We start from the raw sequence: 26,207 nt of genomic DNA on the forward strand, positions 1-26,207 counted from the left end.
TAAGGAAGGAGTCGGAACTGAATATTTTTGAGGGAGTGGCTTGTGCTGAGTTTTATTTTTTTTATGGAAACTTCCATCAACAACGGAAAATTTGTAATGAATCAATTTCATAATTTAGTAAATGGACAAATGATCCACTGTAAAAATATCCGAGACTGTTACAACAGAATAGCTGCAGCGTAATTTAATAGATCTGCCTGTGATGACCATGATCGGGACTATATCTTGTTTAGTAAATGGACAAATGCTCAACTCTAAAAAGTACCAAAACCTGTTGTCTAAGTCAGAATAACAAGTACTGAACACATATTTTATTGATGACAAATGTTAAAAGGATTAGAAAATGTTCCATTAAGTCAAAACTACAGGTATACTTAATATATTCTTTAATCAGAATATCGGGCTATGATTCTCTCTGCAAGCATTTAAAACAATGTGGAAAGAACTGAGAAATGATGTCACGGATTTGAATGATATGTCATAACATATAAGGCATCCCAATTTGTATAGAAATTGGTCATTGCACTAATGAAAGCCGTCTAATTTCACACACACATGTACACGTTAAAACCTGGTTGTCATAGTGACATCATTGTAAAACAATGAGAGGAAACTGTAAGAGAACATTACAATATTTGTGATAAAGTTAAAACTGGATCATCAGTTTAAACTGTCTGTATTTCAAAAATCGGTAACATGATTAAATTCATATCATTTGAAGAATGCACAAGTCGAGTTACTCCAAAGTTCCAGTTAGATAATTTTTGGCAGAGTTATGCCCCTTGGACTTAGATAATTTTTCAAGCAACTCAACAGTTTCTATTCATTGTGTTAGTCATGCATGGACATTTTGAATAGAAATTTGGGATATAGATACATGTATATCATGAAAAAATGCAAGTCATGTACTTATATGGGTCCAGTCAGACAACTTTTAGCAGAGATTATGGTGGATATAAAATTTGTGCTCCAACACATCTAGTTTTTAAGGAAGTAATGCTACACCAGAGAGAAATTTAATGTGGATGAAAAGTGGAAGATATTTACAACAATGTATTGAAATTGAATACATTTAAATTTACTTTATTTAATCAAAAATGCAGTTTTAGTAGTAAGTAATCTGAATTTTTTTCAAACCGCTGCTAGACTTGAACCGCAGCGATCTACAGTTCAGCAGTCGACATGCTAACCTACTAAGCTACCCAGCTGCGCATTTGAATTGAAAAGGAATAGATAAATATTATTGATACATTTATTGTATATATATTTATATTTTCATCCTTGTTTTAAAAGGAAGTCAGCCATTATGACAGTGTAGTATACTTCCTTAACATAAACTATTTGTGTCTACTGCCATTAACTCTGACCTGAATTTTTGCATGCATGATACAAATCTATTTGGCATGTTGAGTATCTGCGTAAATCAATAAGCTACGTGCAGGTAATGAGAATATAAATCCTCTAATGGATGACTGTGTCATTTGTCAGCTATAGAGGCAGATCCAAACAAAAACTCAAAGGGGAGCTGCCACCTGAAATTTTTTTCTACCCCAAAAAAGGAGGGTTACTTCACCTCTCACCATTTATTTTCTTCTGACACTCAAGAAGGAATGTTACACCATAGAAACCCGATATGGATGAAAAGTGAAGGATACGTACAATAAAGTTTTGAAATTGAAAACTATAAAATTTACTTTAATTATCATAGGCCAAAAAAAAAAAAAAAAAAAAAAAGGAAAAAAAACAAAACAGTTTTAGTACAAAGTAATCTGGGGAAAAATTTAAAACAGCCCTGCTAGACTTCAACCCGCAATCTAGAGATCTGCGGTCGACACTATAACCTACTGAGCTACTCATGCAGCAAGGCGATTCAGTCTAAAAGGAATCGATAGATATTGCTGATATTTATATTTTCTTGCATGTTTTAATAGGAAATCAGATAATGCATAGTATACATGTACTTGCTACTGATTTTTGATTCATCTAGAATTCACCCTTTCGGATTTGAAGTCAGATTATTAACACACTAGTTTCTCGCTCCTACTACGTACGTACCCTGCAAGTTTGATTGTCGTAATCGGCAGTGGTTTTATATAAGAGGTACTGTGGTGACTCACAAGGACTTGTGGAATATTCCTCCAGGTAACCTGGTTGCCTCCTCTGTCAGTCAATCTCGTGCAACGATATCCGAGCCAAAGACATCAAGACAGTAATAATTAAATCTAGTATAGACCTTGTTTGTTATAGTCATTACAAATATAAAATTGAAACGTTTTTTTATATATATTGAGAGAAAATAACACAGTGGGTTATAAGGATTAGAATTACTCTGTGCTATACAATACTATTTTAAATCAGCCATATAAAATGCTAAATAAATGTGCAACATGCTGGAAAATAAAGTGCATTAAAGTTATTAAATGTAACAATTTTTAACAGATATATTACACATGTCAGGAAACTGCATGACATTAAACTAAAAAAGTACAAAGGTCATAATTACCCCATTCCATCTCTTTGAAGGTTGATGATCCACACTAATCAATTATTTGTAATATTGTCCATGACTTCAGACTATATTAGGCTGAGCCGATTCATTAATGACTGATTTAGACTATGGTTTGTAGTAGAACAAGATTTTTTTTTTCACGCTGATCAATATCATCATTTCAATATCTGCATCAATGCTCTTGTTTAAAAGCCACGGGCATTTTGTATATATTTGTACCTGTGCCTGTGGAGGTATATACATTGTAGCATTGTGGCAGGTGTTTATAGATTATTATTAGCAACAGCTGGCGGATTATAATTTCGTTATAGAGGAAATTCTGTCGGTGCTGGTATTGAAAGTGAAGGGAAGTGAGGATACAGCGACAAGCAGATTATAGCCATCTACAAATTAATGACACACATGTGTATTGTACAGAGTTAAAGTGTTCTTGGACAAGACGTTATATAATCTTCAGATGATCCAAAAATAGCAGATCTGTGTGGTGTCTTATTCATTGGAGTTTTTCTAGAGCTTTCTGAGTGTGGAAATTTTAATTGACTCAGACCTGTGACTAGGCAGACGTTCTCCTCTCTCTCTCTCTCTATATATATATTTATACCTATATTTATTGAGTGGATTTTGAGAACAGGAATTTGCAATGAATAGAAGACATTATAGTAAACCCCACTCAAAGTGGATCCACCAGATTTTTGGTAGGTTTGTTTTTGAAACATAAAAAAAAATCACACTAAAGGGACATTACCCTGTAAATCCTGTGTGAAGTTTCATTATCACTAAATATAACATTTTCATACAAGTATTAATATCTTCAGGGAACTATGACGTAGGGTGCATGCAGTGTTTTGAAATTGATTTATAGGTCAAGGTGTCTGGAGTTGTACTTCTAATTATCGTTTTTATGATGTGAGTGGACTGATAATTATATTGAACAGGCCAGCGTGGTGACAGCTATAGTGTTTGAATGAATAGAATTAGTTGATAGAACATGTGTCAATTAGCAGAGTATAGAATGTACTATTTGCAGTTACACATCAATGTCTCGATCTGTAGTAGTGCACTAGTATGTACTAAACAATATGTCACAGTACTCGAGGATTTCGCACACAAGTTCCTGAGTCTGTTTGATGCAGAAGGCTAAATTTCTTTTGTTGATTACACTTATTGATTTTAATGTTTTGTATCCTGCGACATATTTTCAACATTCATCATATCAATATTACGTACTGAAATATTCCTTCACTGATATTCAGTGATATAAGAAACTATATATTGCAGCATAATCCATAATCTCCTTAATAAAAACCTATATTTAAGGAATAAATGTCGAGGTTATGTTGAAGATAATGATTATGCAAAGATTACTACCTCAGAGTCCACAGTTAATTGTCTCAATCTGACAATGCATGTGTTAATTAATGTTCAAACCTCAAATGTAAACGATGAGTGAGTTACTATTATAGCTTCATAAATGTCTGCTGTGACTGTTTGTAGTGTCTGCTTGACAACAACTACAATTTATAGGTCCTCACCCTGAAATGGTTATAGCGTGTCGATGTTAAGTGTTTTTCCGTATCACGGGCATTTTCTGCAGCTGTCCATTTTTTGCGGATACAGATAGAAAAAATCTGCAAAAATTATAATCGCAAAAAAAGTATATCGATGCGTATACATATCAGGTATAACGCAACTGCAGAAATTGGAAATGCAGCTTATAATTTGCTACCTATTAGGGATCAGATCACAAAAATTCCACCCGCAGAAATTACGTGTCATATATGGTACCTGGCCTCTGTCATTCATTAAAACTGACCAGTAAGTACATGCACTATATTCTGACTTTCTTACATAGTATTGTATGAATAAACAAAATGGACTGATATCCACAATGTAGGTTACATACTATATGTACCTGAAAAATAATGTGATTAAAATTGCTGAAAGACACGCATATGCCTATAGTATCTAATTAAAATCATGCAGACTTCTTAGATCCGCACCATATACTCTTAAGCAGAGCATACGGTGTGGATCTAAGACGTCTTATTTTAATTAGATTGTACGTGTATGCATGTGCAATATTTTTGAGCTTGCTGTTTTTGGATATTCGTTCATCATTGAAATGTTTTGAAATTAGCATTGTAGGTATATGTTAAGACTTGTGTTTGGTCATTGTGGTCGGAATGCTCACTACCACACTCATACATGTGTGCTTAATTTGGATTGGATAATGCTCAAAAGTCTATAATTATAATCTTCTTACTTTTCAATGAATTTTTTTGAAAATCATACTGTACATAAATTTATAGTAAGGTGTTGGACGTACAGGCATTAGTCATTATATACTGACAGGCCATCGTCGGTGACTGACCAACATGTGCAAGCTAGAATACAAGAAACTGGAACAAGATGTTAGACTCCATCTGAATTGTATATTTCTAGTTGTTACAAATTTACAATTTTAGAATTTACATGCATTTTTACACATGTATTGCATGTTTTAATTTAACATTGATGATTTGCTTGTATAAAGTTTTACACCTATAGATATATATTAAGCCCATAAAATGAAATATTATATTTTTAGCAGTCACCAAATTGAATTTGAACATCATTGCACTATTCCATGTTTAATAAAGGTATACACTTTAAAACTAATTAATTTAGAATGTTTGTAATTTTACCTTGAATGAAATGTTTACGGATTAAGGGGTGACAAATGCAGCGCTTCACTTGATGTGATGGGACATTAGTTCGTTGTTGGTACCTGTCAGAACCGCTATAAAGCAGCAAGTGCACAGACCTTAACATATTTTTATTAAAAAGGTGAATAAGACGTTCATCCATCATTTTATAAACAAATGAGGATATTAGTGACGCAAGTTAACTCTTAATGCCTGCATTTACAAAGCATAACTTCTGGTTTTTAAATATCATATTGCTAAGTTTGTCAGTTAATGAATTCAGGTATTCAATAGTATATATATATTAACTGTGCCTGGTAATAATCATGATTTGATGAGGTAAATGAGAATTGTAATGAGAGCATCAGTGATAGCTGTTATATTTTAATTGTAAGATTTTGAAGGTCAGGTGATAATTGTTAAATTATAGTGGTTAATATTATAATAATGCTAGTATTATAAATTTGATGTGTGTTCAGTGATGATAAGATCAATAAAAAAAAAATTCGTGTGTATAAAAATTTTATATATATTTTTTTTATCATGGCACAAGTTCTAAAGTTTGCAAATTACCGAAAAGAAAAAAAGATAAAACAAATTTTAAAAAAAAGGAGAATAAAATTGAAATTAAAAAAAGATAGGTGTACAGATTAGATGAAAAATATTTTGATAAATCAGGATAGCAAATTCACAAAATAAAATTTTCTAGAATTGTATTCATGAATAAATATAATATGATATATATTTGCATCTTGAATTGACGCAAGTGTAAAGGTATACCGTAAACAGCTGCATACAATACATGCAATGCAGGTTTTCTCAGTTAAAGAAATTTAATCTTATAGAAATTTATAAGAAGATAAAACCATGTTATCTTCAAAATGTTTACTTCTTATTTTGAAAATAACATCACAAGTTGTTTGTTTATAAATTCCTGCATAGGATATACCTCTATACATGAAATTACCTATTGTTAACTCTTTTTCTTTTGAAAAGATTTTGATATCATCAATGCTTGTCTAGGGCTGACACCGATGACGTAATACCTTGACCCGAAAACTCACCACTTTGTCAGGTGTAATAAATATTTAACATACACCGCAATTAAAAAAGAAAAGATACATGTCCGTTTCAACTTTGTTGTAGCTTAATAGTTTCACCTGTTTATAAGATATCGTGAAATGACGCTGTTGTTTATATTAGTATAGTATATTCAGTAATTGTCGCACTGTTTCAACTTACCTGTGCTGCTTACATGTACCTGTAGATATATACGAGATCATTGTTAATTTACCTGGTCATTCTCTGACTGCAGGCTCACCTGTTCACTTGATAAAAATAATCGGGTCGAGGTGTAAGTTTATCAAGGCAAGGAATTAATACATAAAGGTAAAGTTGTATAAATTGAATGCGATGAAAATTAAAAATATAAAAAAGAAATAGACTAAAGCAAGTTTGATGATTTATGTGATGTTTCTCAAATTTAGATACACTAGAACGACTGCGACTAAAGTACTCTATTAAGTGTATAGTACTTGAAGTACATGTGTGAATTTCCGTTTAATAGTTGCATACATGCAATACACACATTTTTGTTCGGTTGTTGATTTACTTCTGTTTACACATTCTTTTATGACATTGAAATTTACATCTGATGATTCTATTGCAATTGGTACTTTTTGAAACGTCATATTGTATTGCAGTTTAAATTGAAGTAAGTCTAAATAAACTTGTAAAAGTTTGAACTTCTTGTAAGTTTTAGATTGTATGTACATGTACTTAATGAAAAGATAAGGCTGATGCATTCCTACAAAGATACTTATGCGTTAGGAAGATAAGGCTATTGGTCTGTCTACTGCAGTGAATTCTTGTAATGTGAAGTTCAAATATTGTACTGCACAAATGTTCTAGATGTTATGATGTAATTGTAACTGGCCAATTATAAAGATGATAGCAGATAGTCACATGGATTAATCTAGAGAGGGGTTGCATCCACCACATTTGTTGAACATTTTTAACAAAAATGGTCATTTTTTTGCCAGTTTTGGGGTTTTATTTGAGCAGAAAATGTGTTACATTACCTCCCCCCACCTCTTTAAAAATTTTCTGGATTCAATCCTAGGTCACAGTTCTAATGTTCCAGCATTTTTAAATTTCACTTGTTCATTGAAATTTTTTATAAGTTGTTAAGTGTCCTAGGTAGCTGTTATACAGAACATGTATTGAGTTGTTCAGAGTTATAACTGTTATACAGAACATGTAATGAGTTGTTCAGTGTTATAACTGTTATACAGAACATGTAATGAGTTGTTCAGTGTTCTAGCTGTTATACAGAACATATGTAATGAGTTCTTCAGTGTTCTAACTGTTATACAGAACATGTAATGAGTTGTTCAGTGTTCTAGCTGTTATACAGATCATGTAATGAGTTATTCAGTGCTCTAATTGTTATACAGATCATGTAATGAGTTGTTCAGTGTTATAACTGTTATACAGAACATATGTAATGAGTTGTTCAGTGTTCTAGCTGTTATACAGATCATGTAATGAGTTGTTCAGTGTTCTAGCTGTTATACAGATCATGTAATGAGTTGTTCAGTGTTCTAGCTGTTATACAGATCATGTAATGAGTTGTTCAGTGTTATAACTGTTATACAGAACATGTATTGAGTTGTTCAGTGTTCTAGCTGTTATACAGAACATGTAATGAGTTGTTCAGTGTTCTAACTGTTGTACAGATCATGTAATGAGTTGTTCAGTGTTATAACTGTTATACAGAACATGTATTGAGTTGTTCAGTGTTCTAGCTGTTATACAGAACATGTTATGAGTTGTTCAGTGTTTTAGCTGTTATACAGAACATGTTATGAGTTGTTCAGTGTTCTAGCTGTTATACAGATCATGTAATGAGTTGTTCAGTGTTCTAGCTGTTGTACAGATCATGTAATGAGTTGTTCAGTGTTCTAGCTGTTGTACAGATCATGTAATGAGTTGTTCAGTGTTCTAACTGTTATACAGAACATGTAATGAGTTGTTCAGAGTTCTAACTGTTGTACAGAACATGTAATGAGTTGTTCAGAGTTCTAACTGTTGTACAGAACATGTAATGAGTTGTTCAGAGCTATAACTGTTGTACAGATCATGTAATGAGTTGTTCAGTGTTCTAGCTGTTATACTGACCATGTAATGAGTTGTTCAGTGTTCTAGCTGTTATACAGATCATGTAATGAGTTGTTCAGTGTTCTAATGAGGTGTTTGTTGAAGCTTTCAAAATTGAAGATTTGGAGGGGAAATCCCCTGATTGGTCTGCAGTGCAGTGTGATAATGCAATCTTTTCTCTGATGCAAATTTTGATACAAAAGTATTACTTACCATTTCATTGCCAAATTAATTTATCTTCCAGTACACCTGTAATTAAGGTATTTTAAAATTGAATAGAAGTGCAGTGTGATGTAGAACATGGTGGTCTTCGCTAGATTTAGACAACAGTTACCACCAACATTTCCTGTGCATCTTCACGCTGTGTGAAGGTTAAACTCTCAGGATATTAATTATGATGTTTATATTAAGAGATACCCCTCCTTGACCCTGACCTTTGAACATGACCTTTCAGTGTACAGAACAGAGATTTATTTTCCATGCATGTGAACATGCCTGCACTTTGAAGTTCTCCTACAGTTTGATACATGTGATTACAGAAAATGAATTAGTAATACATGCAAAGGTGGCCCATTAATTCTCCTAATGGTCCATCAGTGTCGTGTGGGGAGCAGGTCAGATTTATGGGTCGATGAGAATCACCCCCTGTTTAAGTCCCCAGATAGTATATCTATTGTCTATCTAATCGTGATGAAGAAAGATATTTCTTTATGTGTGCAATGAAGAAAGTGATATTTCTTAATGTGTGCAATGAAGAAAGCGATATTTCAATATGTGTGCAATGAAGAAAGAGATATTTCTTTATGTGTGCAATGAAGAAAGAGATATTTCTTTATTCATTGTGTGATGTATGTGTTCCATGTAGAGGCCGGTGTATGAATTTTTTTTCCTACAGAGTTAATGGGTGAAGAAATATTTGGAAGCTTAATTAATTAATAACAGCTAGAGTTCATAAGTCATTTTCATACATAACTTTCAGTTACGGGATTCAATGAAATTTATCATGGATACATGTATATAGACATAAATGTACACATGTATAATGGATTTTTATCTGTGTGTGCAAACTTGTGATTTGCATTTTTTGGGGGGTTCAATTTTGATTAAGTGATCCATATTAAAACAGTATTCTATAGCTTAGATGCAATTAATATTTTGGAGGAGAAGGAATACTATAAACTTATTTAATGCAATACGGCTGGTATATACCAATAAGATAAACCTGTGGGAGTTATGTTACACACTTTAAGGTTTACAATAGTTAACTGAATAGCATATTTTGAAAACTCTTTTGCAAGTCTCTATATATACAGGGTATACTTTTCTCTTCGAGCTATTTTGTGAATGCAACACTTCAGTTTGATATTTATGTAATTTGTAATGCTAAATATAATGTATCAAGAAGTTAGAATTAGGAATGTGAAAAGAAAAACAAGGCAAAAACCTCATGGAGGTCAACTGCAGCCCACCCCAGAAAAGTGGGCGTGTCAGAGAATTCAATATATCAACAAAACTTAACTTTAGAACAAAACAATTTACAGTACGTGTCAAACATGATGTAGAGTATAGAACTGTGCAGGATGTGAAATAAAGTCGTGAATCTGCAATATCAACTGCACCTAATCGATCCACAGACTGAAAAACCCCCACCACTTTTCATCATAAAGAGTCGTGTAACAAAACATTTGATAATTAATTTTGTTGTGTAATTTATGCTACAGGTATAAAAAAATATATCAAAGGTACGTAAAGAGTTTTCGATTAAACAGTAAATAATACATGATTTACTCCTCAAATCAAAATATTGGCTGGAAATTTCTAAGTACACTTCATACGAGCCCTCGGTGCTGTTCAACAAGCTAGATCAAGCTAGCTATATCTTTGATGTGTAGATAGGGTTATTGTTGGAGATGTTGTGGTCTGAAATTTATTGTTGTAAATCTGTAGAACTTTCGTTTGAACGTGACATTGTTTAGAGTATGTGTATTGCTGTCACCTGTATATATACGACCTTGATGATTTAGAGACTGTAAGTATACATTTTAAACCGTTATAAATGTTTCTTCATGCTTTTTATCAACTTCTTTCTTTTCTTACATTTATATTTTCCCCTTCAGTTGTAGTGATTTTTATAACATACATTAAATGAAATATCCTATGTTTAGCTGGTCGTGATCTATGTCTCAGACAAGCTTTAATATTGTCATGCAGTATCTCTAGGGATATATGTCATGATCGTCTGCATTCACAGACGAAACATTAAGTTAAACATGCAGTCTAATTAAATCAGACTAACCTCACTTGTTTGATACTGACTGTATGGGAGCAGTGACTGTCTGTATACCTAGTGAAGTGAGAGCTATAGGTCTCATTTTAATCAGACTGCAAGTTAAAGCTTTTAAAACATGCCCCAATGTCCATGAATCTGATATGAAATCTAAAAGATTCAAACTTGCATGGATGTTGATGGATCGATGCACACAACCATTCAAGATTCGATCAGATTCTGCATCTGACCTAACCCATATATTTTGGATAAGTGACCAGGTCGAAGTTTTGTTTTTTATTGATAATGGAAAAACTATCAACTGAATTATATCCTACCCACTTTATCTGATCTTTCTTGATATAGATAATTTTAACATTGCTAATTCTCTAGATATTTCTAACATTGCTAATTCTCTAGATATTTCTAACATCACTAATTCTCTAGATATTTCTAACATCGCTAATTCTCTAGATATTTCTAACCTTGACAAGTCTATAGATCATTGTATAGAAATACTAACATTGATAATTCTATTGATAATTTTAGCATTGCTAATTCTATAGATAATTCTAACATTGATTTAGATAATTCTAACATGGATTAAGATAATTGCCATGTAAAATTGATTTAGATAATTCTAACATTGATTTAGATAATTCTAACATGGATCATAAGATAATTGTAAAATTGATTTAGATAATTCTAACATTGATTTAGATAATTCTAACATGGATTAAGATAATTGTAAAATTGATTTAGATGATTCTAACATTGATTTTGATAATTCTAACATGGATTAAGATAATTGTAAAATTGATTTAGATAATTCCAACATTGATTTAGATAATTCTAACATGGATTAAGATAATTGTAAAATTGATTTAGATAATTTTAACATTGATTTAGATAATTCTAACATTGATTTAGATAATCCTAACATTGATTTAGATAATTCTAACATTGATTTAGATAATTCTTACATTGATTTAGATAATTCTAACATTGATTTAGACATTAGTAATTCTTACATTGATTTAGATAATTGTAAAATTGATTTAGATAATTTTAACATTGATTTAGATAATCCAAACATTGATTTAGATAATTCTAACATTGATTTAGATAATTCTTACATTGCTATAGGTAATTCTAACATTGATTTAGATAATTCTAACATTGATTTAGATAATTCTAAGATTGACTTAGTAAGATAATTTTAACATTAATTATAGATAATTTTAACACTATATATGGATAATTCTAGGAGGCTGAAAATGGCATTTGCTCTGATCGATACACACGTACAAATCTAAATCTCACTCAACAAGCTCTGTTTTCTTAATGAAATTCTTGTTAATTTCAGTATTAATCAAACTGTGACTTTTTGTAATTAAAGCACTTGACCCAATTTTTGTCATGCGTGTGAGAGCCATTTTTTTTGGTACTTTTGTAATTAAATCTGAAGAAGAAAGTTAATGTAATTTTTTTTGTAATTGGCTGGGCAATTTAACTCATGACGCAAAGTCTTGACAGTCTTATAACCGTGACATCCACTGCACGAGGACGCTGATGTCGAGTGTCCTTATAGCCATGATGAGAGGTGACTACACACTTCATAATCAATGCGTAACTCATCCATACAAACACCATCACGGAAGTGTGGTCATGTATTTGTTTTGATGAGATATAAGAAATGCAGGTTGACAGTATAAGTCCACTAGGTTGGATATATATGTTTACCTTCTTTGACACTAATATGAAATACCAAACTCTGATAGAGGAGGATGCTGGGGGCTGTGAAAACATTTGTGATGGAGCCCATGGTAATGTTCCTCATGTAAACAAATAATAAATTTATCAGATTTCTGAATTGGTATCATAGTTACGTAAGTTGATAACAATTAACACAGAATTAACCTCAGAGGTATCTGTCACATGTTTAACTGTTTCATATTTGTAGTACCCTGAAATGCTATTATAGTCATTCAGTACCCCAAGGTTAGCTCTGTGGTGACTTCTTTTGTTTAAGGATAGAGGTAACAGAGAAATTTGATTTGGATGAAAAGTGGAAGATATATGTACAACAATATTTTGAAATTGAAAACTTTCAAATTTACTTTATTTAGTCAAAAATGCAGTTTTAATAGAAAGCAATCTGAAAAAAATAAATTTAAAACTGCTGCTGGACTCGAACCCACGATCTACAGTTCAGTGGTTGACAAGCTAACATACTGAGCTACTCAGGTAGAAAATGATATTTGAAATGAATAGACAAATTATTACTGATATTTATATTTTCATTCATATTTTAAAAGGAATATAAGTCAGCCATTTTGATGATGTAGAGTATGTACCTCCTTAAGATCAATATACCCCAAGGTTTTTGCATGTGACTTTATAAGACGAGTATCTGTAAGGGTTTTTTTTTGTGATGACTTTTGTTTGTTTATAAGACTGCAGTATAGGTTTTTTGAGGGTTTGTTTTTGTGATGCCTTTTTTTTGTTTATAAGACCAGTATCTATAAGGTTTTTTGTGATGACTTTTTTGTTTATAAGACTGGAGTACTAAGGTTTTTTACGGGTTTGTTTTTGTGATGACTTTTTTTGTTTAAGATCAGTATCTATAAGGTTTTTTGTCCTGACTTTTACTGCCATGCATTCACATTAATTTAATTGTCATTGTAAAAGATGTATAAAGTTGGCATCTGGTATTGTGCAACATGTGGTATTCATGGCTTTCTGATATTTAAGGTAAGAAGAAGATGAGCAGGGATGATGTGGAATCTCACGAGTCATTGTTGGACGAACAGCCCAATGGACACGCCAAAGTGGTCATCGATCGCCCTGTCTTCTCACAACAGAAATTTGACGAGGGATTTAGCCCTGGGTCACGACCTCAGACCACATTCAGGGAGTCCCTCCTTAAGTCCTGTAGGAAGTGTCAGTGTTCCAGGGACTGCTTCCTGGGATTTCTGTACAAGATATTCCCATTCATTGGGATCATGAAGGACTACAACATTCGTACTGATCTGACCGGGGACATAGTGTCAGGTTTAACAGTGGGGATCATGCACATTCCGCAGGGTAAGGGAGATAAGAAAGTGATTTCGTCAGATTAATTCAGGGACAGATCTCATACATGTATCAATTCAATTTTTTGCACTTTAGTACAAATAATAATGATAATAACAAAAAATGAGATGAGACCATAATCTTTATAATTAAGTTTGAAGGAAGTTTGAAAATATTGACAATTTAATCACATTTAGATTTATTTGATTTTATCAAACTGATTCAGAAGAAAATCGTTTTTAAATGCCATTAAACGCTGTAAAAATAAGAAATAACGACTTGTGCTGATTTACAGGTATGGCGTATGGCATGTTGACCACCCTGGATCCTGTATATGGCTTATATACATCCTTTTTTCCTGTGATCATATATTTCTTTTTTGGAACCTCGAGGCACATTTCCATAGGTAAGACCACACAGCTAGAACACCGGCGATGTGATAAATTCTACTTCTGAAAATCCTGTTTCAATATTCTTTCACAATGAACTTAAAACAGATATACCCAGTACATAATTATGAATATTTCAATATTAAATCGGGTTTGCAATTCTATTTTACCGATAAACGAAAGATTCATAGTAAGTCAATTTAAGTTATACCCATGCAGTGGCCAGTACATATGAATATTTTGATATTAAATTGGGTTCACAATATGCCAGTTTCGAGATAGGAGCTCTCTTGTGTAGGAGGTGCATTTAGTAGAACTTTGAGTGCCTAAGTGGGACAGAGTGAACTTACAGTCAGTGAGAAAGACGATAAAACGTAATTAAAAGCAGCTTCTCTTTAAATGTGTAAATGTAGGAAATACAAAATACTATCAAAAGAATATTTTACTAAAGTAGAAATATAAAAACAATGTCATATTTGAAAGTAATATCCTGGATATGATACCTACAATCAAACGAAATTACGTGATATGATAAGAATTCCACGTATTTAATTACTCCCTGAATACTTATCACTTACTTAGTTTGTGTATCAGTTGAATTTGGGTGATGAAACAGCATATGAGAAACATACTGAGTACATTCACTTATGCAGTGATGAATATTCGTCCCATTCCCGCATGTAAACAAGTTGTTTTACGTCTTACTATCTACGAGAGTTCTTCAAAGGGAAATAACTCGAACGTATCTCGAAACCGGCGTATTCTATTTTACCGATAAACGAAAGATTCACAGTAAGTCAAGTTATTGAGAGAATAAGATAGGAATTTAGAAAATAAATTATAAGGTACACTTGAAATAGAGATAAAATAAATTATCAAAATGTGTAAATACAGTACTTGTACTTTGTGCAGTCTTAGAATACATAAATTATATATGTCCAGTCAACGATAATCATGATAATTGTCGGAGTACTGAGTTGTTTAAAAAATACTATGTTATACATTACACTGTCTACAAAAATACTAATCTTCTTAAGACATGCCTATAAGTCTGTCATAGTGTTTTGGACCAATATTTAACTCCCAAAAAATCCGACTTATGTATGAGTATATATCTCAAATTTTGACAAATGAAGACTTTTCTTGGTTGTAGGAACTTTTGCAGTAGCCTGTTTAATGATGGGATCGGCCATTGAGAAGGGTTTGAAGTCCCCCAGTATAAGCATCATCGAAACATGTAACAACGTTTCCAACTCCATGGCGACCACTAATGTGACCAATCAGACGGGTCCTCTGTACACACTGGAGTGCACTGACAACAGTGAAGCAGTCAAGCTGGAGATAGCAATGGCAGTTACGTTCATGGTCGGCATTATACAGGTAGGTCTCATCGATATACACCCAGAAAAAGTGAAAATTTCTTGTTTGTAAAGGGTGGGTGGGGGGGGGAGGTTATTTTCAAATCTTGCTATGGTTATTGTGTTTAAATATAACTTAAACGTAGTGGATTGGATTGTCACTGTTCTCTGGCTAATTTAAAACCACAAGCAATTATATAGTCTGGGTTCTAATTTACTATTAGAGAATACTCTTTAATTATAGTGAATTTGAACCCAATATAATTGCCTGTGAGTAAAACCAGTTTCTTAGCTCGTTGCGCAATGTAAGAAAGGTATTGCTAGCTGCTGATCTTGAGAGTACCTGTACACAATTTTAAAGGCCAAGTTTAAATTAGCATTTCAATTTTTACTTTTTTATTGAAAGCTACTTGGGGTTTTTTCTCCAAAGCACAGTACTCCATTTCCAATGTCAGTCTAATGCAGTACTCCATTTCCAATGTCTAATACAGTACTCAATTTCCAATGTCAGTCTAATACAGTACTCCATTTCCAATGTCAGTCTAATACAGTACTCCATTTCCAATGTCTAATGCAGTTCTCCATTTCCAATGTCAGTCTAATACAGTACTCCATTTCCAATGTCTAATGCAGTACTCCATTTCGAATATCTGTCTAAGTTTTTTTTTCATCTATGGTCACTGTTCAGCATATAGTTGCATATCATACAAGACGAGTGTGTTGCATTAATTAATTTGCCCCAAAGTGATACTGTTCATTATTTTTTGCCCTTTGTCTCGTAATTAGATAATCTTTTTGATCATACTAGACTAGATCTATGATTTTACTTTCACTTTCAGCTTGTGATGGGCCTAGCCCGTCTGGGCTTTGTGACGACGTATTTGTCGGACCCCTTGATCAGTGGTTTCACCACGGGAGCTGCATGTCATGTGTTTACTAGTCAAATCAAACATGTATTTGGAATCCAAACTGCCCGATACAGCGGGGCATTCAAACTTATTTATGTAAGTTATAAACTAAAATCTATTAGATTAAGGAGGTATTCTACATCATCAGAATGGCTGACTTCCTTTTACAACATGGCTGAAAATATATATGTCAGCAATATTTGCCTATTCATTTCAAAATTCATCGTGTAGTTGAGTAGATCAGTAGGTTAAATTTAACATGTCAACTACTGAACTGTAGATCGCGGATTTGAGTATAGCAGCTGGGGTTTTAAATTTCTGTCAGATGGCTTTCTACTAAAACTGCATTTTTGACTAAATAAAATAAATTTAAAAGTTTTCAATTTCAAAATATTTTTGTACATATCCTCCACCTTTCATCCATATAAAGTTTTTCTGGTGTAGCATACCTCCTTAAGTTCAAAGTAATGAGATTGTCTTGTCACTGAATATTTCTTGTCTTGTGTAGATTACCATGAGATCCTTCAGTGCAAAACACAGGATCCTTTTACAAAATGTTTCTTTTATTTCCTTACACACCCGTCAATAATCCATGTTTTGATATTGGTAAATTCACAGTGTGATCCGATCGACTCTCCGGATAACCACACTGTGGTGATCTGATTCCAGATCAGGTCTCTCTGAAACTGATGACGTCACAATGCATCAACCCACATTTTTTGTGGAGACAGAACTGCATCCACAATTTTTGTTTCAATATATGTTTGTCTTTTTGTTAAGTAACTTAAAAAATGCATTCATTATCTTATAAATGTGTATTTAAGAATACATAAGGGTATATGTAATAAATTTATCATTACCACAGTAACTTGATCAGATGAGTTGGATCACGTCTTGTCGACAGGCATGGATCATCAGATCAATCGCGACACTTAATTTGCATCTCATTTGATATGTTGATCTGCAGTTGACAACTCAATGTGATCCGACTCTATGGTTCAAGTTACTATAGCAATAATATCATATATATTTAACTTCAACTAGTCCTCAGCATTTTTAGGCAGGTGTCAGAGCTATGTAGCACATAGGAAAGTGACAGGTGCTTGAGCAGTGCTGAAGGTCATGTTGTATTTAATTCCGGTAAATACCACAGTATGGAGGTCGTGTTGTATTTAATTCCGGTAAATACCACAGTATGGAGGTCGTGTTGTATTTAATTCCGGTAGATATCACAGTGTGGAGGTCGTGTTGTATTTAATTCCGGTAGATATCACAGTGTGGAGGTCGTGTTGTATTTAATTCCGGTAGATACTACTGTGTGGAGGTCGTGTTGTATTTAATTCCGGTAGATATCAGTATGGAGGTCGTGTTGTATTTAATTCCGGTAGATACCACAGTATGATTTATCTTCAGTGTACTGTCGGTCAGTCTGACGTCATCTTCAGTGTACTGTCGGTCAGTCTGACGTCATCTTCAGTGTACTGTCGGTCAGTCTGACGTCATCTTCAGTGTACTGTCGGTCAGTCTGACGTCATCTTCAGTGTACTGTCGGTCAGTCTGACGTCATCTTCAGTGTACTGTCGGTCAGTCTGACGTCATACGTGTGCGTAAAGCAGAAACTTGTAAAATTTATTAACACAATTTCAAATTACATTAATGTAATGATAGCATATTGTACATGAATGTAAGGCCAGGTAAAATTAATTAGTAGATTATCATTCCCGCCCGCCCCTCGAAAATCGTCCCGCCCCGATTTTTTTTATTTTTCAAAATTACGATTTCCGGATATTTTTATGTCCAGTCCGGTATCGTAAATGTACTTTGTTTCACTTTACCTTTTAGAAACCCAAATACAAATGTAATTATGATTTATAAAGCCTTTTCTCAATGAGAGAAGGCGTTTTCGAGGTCAAGAATACCATGGCGAAAAATAAAAAATAAAAAATAAAATCCTCCCACCCGCCACATTTTTTTGTGAAGTTTGAATGATAATCTACTAAGGGCTATTCCAGAAATAAATACATGGGGGGGGGGGGGGGTGTCGGGAGGCACCTTTTGTATATACCAAGCACCCATAAAAAAAATAAAAAATTACCCCATGACCCATCAAATTGATAAACTCATTTTACAATGACCCATCTAATTGTGTCGCCTGCGTTACCCAGTGGCGACATATAGGGATCACTATCCGTCGTCTTGCGTCGTCCTGCGTTGTCGTCTGGCGCCGTCGTCTGGCGTCGTCGTCGTCACAAAAAATTTCTGTCACAGTTTTCTCAAGAACCACATGAGGCAACTCCCTGATATTTGGCACAGAGCATCACTGTGGCCAACTGTATTGTGTAAGACATTTTCGAATCTGTCGCTTATCAACTTCCTGTTTGCCGGGACTTAGAATTTTTTACAGCAAAAAAATTTCTGTCACAGTTTTCTCAAGAACCACATGGGGCAACTCCCTGATATTTGGCACAGAGCATCACTGTGGCCAACTGTATTGTGTAAGACATTTTCGAATCTGTCGCTTATCAACTTCCTGTTTAGTGACAAACACCATTTCAATAATTTACTTTTTCAACATTATACGTGATATATTACATATAGAATGAACTAGCAGGCGACACATGTCTTCCGGGGAAGACTTAATACTGCGTTAAAAAAAAACTAACCAGACCCACCACAAAATATTTTTAAAAATGAAAACGGTACAAATCTCGCGAGATTTTCGGGACAAACATTCTAGTCAATGACGCGGTAATGCCTGTGAGACATTGTATCACAGTAGTTCTGAAGAAACGATGTCACATCAACAATCAAAGGCATCTATGGCGGGAATGTTGGAAAGATTGGGAGTCCAAACGATGCTATTATCATGAAATGGGTATGGATATGTTTTTCCACGAATCGTTCGTCTTCTAATGGAGCCCGCGCCCGGAGGCCTCTATATCACCATCACACTGACTGATAAATATAACGCATCGGTACCCTCGTATAAATCAACTAAGGTTTGCCTGTTTTTATTAGAAAATGGAATACCTATTGGTTTCAAAATATTCCCAAAATCGATGCACTGTAAACTGTAATAATCTACAGAACAGAGTTCGCCACCATCACATCCAAAGGGACCCTACTAAACGCGCCTCTAATTTGAAGAGTGCCGTAATGGAAAGTTATGCGCTGCAAAGAGCGACAACTCGAATAGTTCTATGTTACTTCCGATTTTGAAAGCAGCATTTTGAAAGCACGTTTTCAATTTTCCTTTGTAACCAACACGACAAGAGCGACAATAAAAATATTCTGAAAACTCAACACCCACGTGGCACAAAATAAAACAATAGAAACTACCCACTACCCATAATAAATATTTTTTGAACAGTCTTGAACCACGGACCAAATAAGATATGAAAAAATACGACCACCCACACAAAAAAAATATCATTTGCCGCCCGACCCCCCCCCCCCATTTGATCATTTCTGGAACAGCCCTAATTAATTTTACTTGACCTAACTGAACTTGCAACCATATCAAGCATTCATGCAGCTATGTTAATCCGATAATTTAACATCCGTCGTCAATGGACGAGCTAAATTTAGCGACTTCATAATTCCAGGAAAGATAACTATTACCTCCGATATGAAATAAATTATTAGCGATATTCAATTTTAACAATCTCATTACTCTCGCTAGTGATGCCAAAATTAAATCCTCGCTAAGAATTCTGCTTAATATATGGTATTTGGTGCAAACGCGGTCAGGTAGTTCTAGGTGCATCAAGACTCAGTGCTATAAATCACAGCCTCTACAGGTACAGTGTATTCGTAAAACTTGAGTATCAATGTTTTTACTGTTGTGATTTCAGACATACCGTGATTTCTTTGGGAACCTGCCGAAAACGAACGCCATTACTCTGATAGCCTCCGTTCTATTTATGGTGATGATTTACCTCGTCAAGGAGTACATCAACAATAACCCCAAGATAAAACCGAAGCTCAAAATGCCCGTCCCCATTGAGCTCATCGCTGTAAGTGTAACCACTGAACAAAGGGAAAAAATACATCCAAAATATTGTTATTATCGAATTATTATCAAATCTTTATTGTAAGGATATTGTCAGTTGCTAATCGCCATTCAGTTGTATTGTGAAAACTTTAATGTGAAAAGAGGATAGAGTTCGATATCTTCAGGGAAAAAAATACTTTTCGTGAAAATCATGTTTTTATTAAGTAGTGGAAATTCATGTCTAAAAACTGTCTCCGTTTCATTTATGATGCAATTGTACATGTTTTACAAGATGCTTAAACTGCCTGTTTTGACTATCTATTTGTAGGTAGTATTGGGAACTGTGATAGCATACTTTATGGATATTGAAAATAATTTTGATGTAAAAATTGTTGGAGATATTCCCACGGGGTGAGAAATGATACACATATTAACGCTCATTAATCTGGTTTATTCATGTAATTGCATGCCATTATATAGTAATTATTCCACACTTTGATGTGTTTGATGTCCGTAACAATATCTAACAAGTATACCCGTTATACACTAAATGACCTTTGACCTTTGTAGACTTCCTATGCCAACTGTGCCAAATTTCTCTCTGATGCCAGCTGTTATAGGCGATGCCTTTGCCCTGGCCATTGTTGTATTTGCCATCTCCGTTTCCATGGGAAAAATTCTGGCCAGAAAAGAGGGATACGAAATTGACTCTAACCAGGTGCCTGATTTTAGATCTAATTTGTAAAATGTTGCCATTAAGTAAAGAGAAAAAAGTGTAATACAACATTATATATAGTTTATAAATTCAAATTCCCATGTAGCCTCTGCATTATCTTGCTTTGAGATGGGAGGACATGCCTATAGAAACAAATGTTAACAACAGAAACAGACAAACAAACAAACCGATCTACACACACAGTAATTCATTGTCATGTTAACCAAAGAAACAGACAAACAAACCAATCTACACACACAGTAATTCATTGTCATGTTAACAACAGAAACAGACAAACAAACCAATCTACACACACAGTAATTCATTGTCATGTTAACAACAGAAACAGACAAACAAACCAATCTACACACACAGTAATTCATTGTCATGTTAACAACAGAAACAAACAAACAAACCAATCTACACACACAGTAATTCATTGTCATGTTAACAACAGAAACAGACAAACAAACCAATCTACACACACAGTAATTCATTGTCATCTTAACAACAGAAACAGACAAACAAACTAATCTACACACACAGTAATTCATTGTCATGTTAACAACAGAAACAAACAAACAAACCAATCTACACACACAGTAATTCATTGTCATGTTAACAACAGAAACAGACAAACAAACAAACCAATCTACACACACAGTAATTCATTGTCATGTTAACCAAAGAAACAGACAAACAAACCAATCTACACACACAGTAATTCATTGTCATGTTAACAACAGAAACAGACAAACAAACCAATCTACACACACAGTAATTCTTCTGTCATCCTTCAGGGCATGCGTTACTTGTACAACATTCCTTTTACAATTGTATTGGATGTAAATAGTAAAAAAAAAATTCTAAGAGACATGCTGGGTAATGTTGAGAATGATTTCTAAGAGACATGCTGGGTAATGTTGAGAATGATTTCTAAGAGACATGCTGGGTAATGTTGAGAATGATTTCTAAGAGACATACTGGGTAGTGATGAGAACGATTTCTGTTGCAGGAGTTGATTGCGTACGCCATCACCAATGTGGGTAGCTCATTCTTTTCTTCTGTTGCATCCTCGGCTTCTCTGTCAAGGAGTCTCATTCAGGAACATGTGGGCGGAGTCACTCAGGTTAGTAGGTCAAAGGTTATTAAAGCCCCCCCCCCCGAAAACTCTTGGAAAGTAACAGCGCTTCTATGGGACTTTCAAAAGTTAATTGAAACTTATAGAAAAAGATTTTATAATGGATATGTCATGGATGAGTGAATCCGTGAAGTGTATGAATTCTTTAAACTGTAAACCTGAATGTTTCTTTTTCATTCTGCAGCTGACGGGGCTGGTATCCAGTGCTCTGTTGCTCTTAGTTCTTCTGGTGATAGGACCTTACTTCAGATCCCTACCTAAGGTTAGTAGTGATAGGGCCTTACTTCAGATCCCTACCCAAGGTTAGTAGTGATGGGGCCTTACTTCAGATCCCTACCTAAGGTTAGTAGTGATGGGGCCTTATTTCAGATCCCTACCTAAGGTTAGTAGTGATGGGGCCTTATTTCAGATCCCTACCTAAGGTTAGTAAAGATAGGACCTTGCTTCAGATCCCTACCTAAGGTTAGTAGTGATAGGGCCTTACTTCAGATCCCTACCTAAGGTTAGTAGTGATAGGGCCTTACTTCAGATCCCTACCTAAGGTTAGTAGTGATAGGGCCTTATTCAGATCCCTACCTAAGGTTAGTAGTGATAGGGCCTTACTTCAGATCCCTACTGAAGGTTAGTAGTGATGGGGCCTTATTCAGATCCCTACCTAAGGTTAGTAAAGATAGGGCCTTACTTCAGATCCCTACCTAAGGTTAGTAGTGATAGGGCCTTACTTCAGATCCCTACCTAAGGTTAGTAGTGATAGGGCCTTACTTCAGATCCCTACCTAAGGTTAGTAGTGATAGGGCCTTACTTCAGATCCCTACCTAAGGTTAGTAGTGATAGGGCCTTACTTCAGATCCCTACCTAAGGTTAGTAAAGATAGGGCCTTACTTCAGATCCCTACCTAAGGTTAGTAAAGATAGGGCCTTACTTCAGATCCCTACCTAAGATTAGTAAAGATAGGGCCTTACTTCAGATCCCTACCTAAGGTTAGTAGTGATAGGGCCTTACTTCAGATCCCTACCTAAGGTTAGTAGTGATAGGACCTTACTTCAGATCCCTACCTAAGGTTAGTAGTGATAGGGCCTTACTTCAGATCCCTACCTAAGGTTAGTAGTGATGGGGCCTTACTTCAGATCCCTACCTAAGGTTAGTAGTGAATCTCTACACAGTAATACAATATCTATCCAGTGAGGGTAGCTTTTCTCATAATGACAGAATAAAATGAAAATATTTTTAATGATCTTTGTATGAATTTTTATGATATGAAAGCATAGACTGGCAAAAAATTTCATGACTTGATTACTACTAATGCAAGCAAAACAAAACTATTCAGTTTGTTGATAACACATCCTGCCAATCTCAGCGAGATTTGTCAAGGCTAGATATTTGGACACACCTTTTCTGGAAGAGGCATCAGTCCATGATTCCAACCTTAACGAATCTTGCTGAGATTAACCTACATGCATATATGGTTGAAGCGACCTTACAGAATACGCAGTACAGATATTTCTTTGTGTATTTACTGGTTAAAAGACGATCAGTTTCAATTTACAGTGTGTTGTAGTTGCATTTATTATGTTACATCTTTCATGCTACTTTCATTTTTACAGTGTACATGTTTTAGTTCTTTCATGCTACTTTCATTTTTACAGTGTGTTCTAGCCGCAATCATTATTGTTGCCCTGAAGGGGATGTTTCGTCAGTTTCTGGAGCTTCCTAAACTCTGGAAATTGTCCAAAATTGACTTTGTAAGTTTTACAAACAGTTTTCTATCAAAGCGTGAATTTTAAGTGCATGTGTTGTATATAGCCACACAGACAATCTATTCATTATACAAATTAGACATCATGCGTACTGCAAATCACTTTTATATCACACGGTTCGTTTCTGCAATCTCGCCTTGTCGGATGAGACATCAGACTGAGTTTAACCAATGTTCAGTTTGTTCATTAAATACATGTATATGTACATATGTTTACAATTACTTACATTTTGGAGGTCACCTGACTCACGGAGCCTGGAGAATGAATATCGTACTGCAATGGTAGCTAAAGCATACTATTGACCTAAAAAATTTCAGTATTTGTTTTGTTACATATTTGAATATTAACATAACCACAAACTTCAAATTCTTCATGAACAGAAAAATCAACAGTGAACTAAAAAAAAACAACCCAAAAAATAAAAGATACAACCTCATCAACGGTGAAATGAGAAAGTCATCAACATTTTATTTCTTCTCAAACCATGAAAATTTTACCCCTTGAAATTTTTTGACTTAACAGTAATGTGTATATAAGTGCTGCAATGCACTTTCAATCATAAGAACTATATTTTGTCCCAAATTCCCAATGTTTTCTTGACACTAGAAATTATGTTTTTGTGAATAATTTTCTTATCAGTATATGATTGTTAACAACCTAGGACAAATAAAATGCTGTGCTCACCTGTGTAATCCGACATCCAGACAACACACAGACTCCCGCAATTTGACAAATTCAAGTCATTTCACCATATTTAATATTATTAAGTACTCGCGTAAAATAAGGAATCTGCCGTATTAAAGTTCTCCCTGCATGTTGTGACTGTTGTTTATGATTACAGATTACATGGATTCTGTCTTTTGATTACAGATTACATGGATTCTGTCTTTTGATTACATGGATTCTGTCTTTTGATTACATGGATTCTGTCTTTTGATTACAGATTACATGGATTCTGTCTTTTGATTACATGGATTCTGTCTTATGATTACAGATTACATGGATTCTGTCTTTTGATTACAGATTACATGGATTCTGTCTTTTGATTACATGGATTCTGTCTTTTGATTACATGGATTCTGTCTTTTGATTACAGATTACATGGATTCTGTCTTTTGATTACATGGATTCTGTCTTATGATTACAGATTACATGGATTCTGTCTTTTGATTACATGGATTCTGTCTTATGATTACAGATTACATGGATTCTGTCTTTTGATTACAGATTACATGGATTCTGTCTTTTGATGACAGATTACATGGATTCTGTCTTTTGATTACATGGATTCTGTCTTTTGATTACAGATTACATGGATTCTGTCTTTTGATTACATGGATTCTGTCTTATGATTACAGATTACATGGATTCTGTCTTTTGATTACAGATTACATGGATTCTGTCTTTTGATTACAGATTACATGGATTCTGTCTTTTGATTACATGGATTCTGTCTTTTGATTACAGATTACATGGATTCTGTCTTTTGATTACAGATTACATGGATTCTGTCTTTTGATTACATATTACATGGATTCTGTCTTTTGATTACATGGATTCTGTCTTATGATTACAGATTACATGGATTCTGTCTTTTGATTACAGATTACATGGATTCTGTCTTTTGATGACAGATTACATGGATTCTGTCTTTTGATTACATGGATTCTGTCTTTTGATTACAGATTACATGGATTCTGTCTTTTGATTACAGATTACATGGATTCTGTCTTTTGATTACATGGATTCTGTCTTTTGATTACAGATTATATGGATTCTGTCTTTCCTAGCCACTGTGATATTAGATGTAGATCTCGGACTCTTGCTTGGCGTGGTGGTCGCAATATTTACAATTGTTTACAGAGTACAGAGGTAAGACTGCTTTTGTCATCAGAAGGACTGGGTGCAGTAGTGACCATTTTCTGGCTCCCTATTTGTACATTATGAGATAGAAATGCTTAATTGTTATCTAAAACTTTGGATTACCAGCTTGTTTCGAAACGGTATAATGCCTTTATGATGTCACAATTTACTAGTATTTACAGTACGAAAACAAGATTATTTTTTACGATTTTTAGCAGGTTTTTTCTGCGTGTGTAGAATTTGTCAGTTTTCTACCTTATAGGTATACACATGTTCTTAGTGGAATATAGTTTGGAATTCCAAAACATAAAAATTGATGGACAGTGTAGTATTAATAACTTATCTGTCATCAGGAACAACCGATATACAAGAATAGATATGGGTTACCC

The 26,207-nt window shown here is 34.2% G+C and overlaps 1 protein-coding gene across 8 annotated transcripts in view; it reads left to right on the forward strand.

Moving 5' to 3' along the window:
- The window catches only part of LOC125654313 (sulfate transporter-like), a 41,248-nt gene that overhangs the window by 7,248 nt on the left and 7,793 nt on the right, over positions 1–26,207 (forward strand). For 4 of the 8 annotated variants that reach the window (XM_056145317.1, XM_048884225.2, XM_048884221.2 and 1 more), the window contains exons 2-12: positions 13,373–13,705; positions 13,989–14,099; positions 15,236–15,462; positions 16,280–16,444; positions 20,203–20,364; positions 20,671–20,753; positions 20,913–21,060; positions 22,073–22,186; positions 22,383–22,460; positions 23,845–23,940; positions 25,721–25,827. In XM_056145317.1, coding sequence (XP_056001292.1) covers positions 13,373–13,705; positions 13,989–14,099; positions 15,236–15,462; positions 16,280–16,444; positions 20,203–20,364; positions 20,671–20,753; positions 20,913–21,060; positions 22,073–22,186; positions 22,383–22,460; positions 23,845–23,940; positions 25,721–25,827 — 1,624 coding nt within the window. Of the gene's footprint in view, positions 1–2,719; positions 6,583–6,804; positions 6,908–12,252; positions 12,445–13,372; positions 13,706–13,988; positions 14,100–15,235; positions 15,463–16,279; positions 16,445–20,202; positions 20,365–20,670; positions 20,754–20,912; positions 21,061–22,072; positions 22,187–22,382; positions 22,461–23,844; positions 23,941–25,720; positions 25,828–26,207 lie in introns of those variants that run through there. The other 4 variants (XM_048884220.2, XM_048884222.2, XM_048884224.2 and 1 more) reach the window with 4 other exon arrangements.

Source organism: Ostrea edulis, chromosome 7 (assembly GCF_947568905.1).
Source record: "Ostrea edulis chromosome 7, xbOstEdul1.1, whole genome shotgun sequence".
NCBI lineage: Eukaryota > Metazoa > Mollusca > Bivalvia > Ostreida > Ostreidae > Ostrea > Ostrea edulis.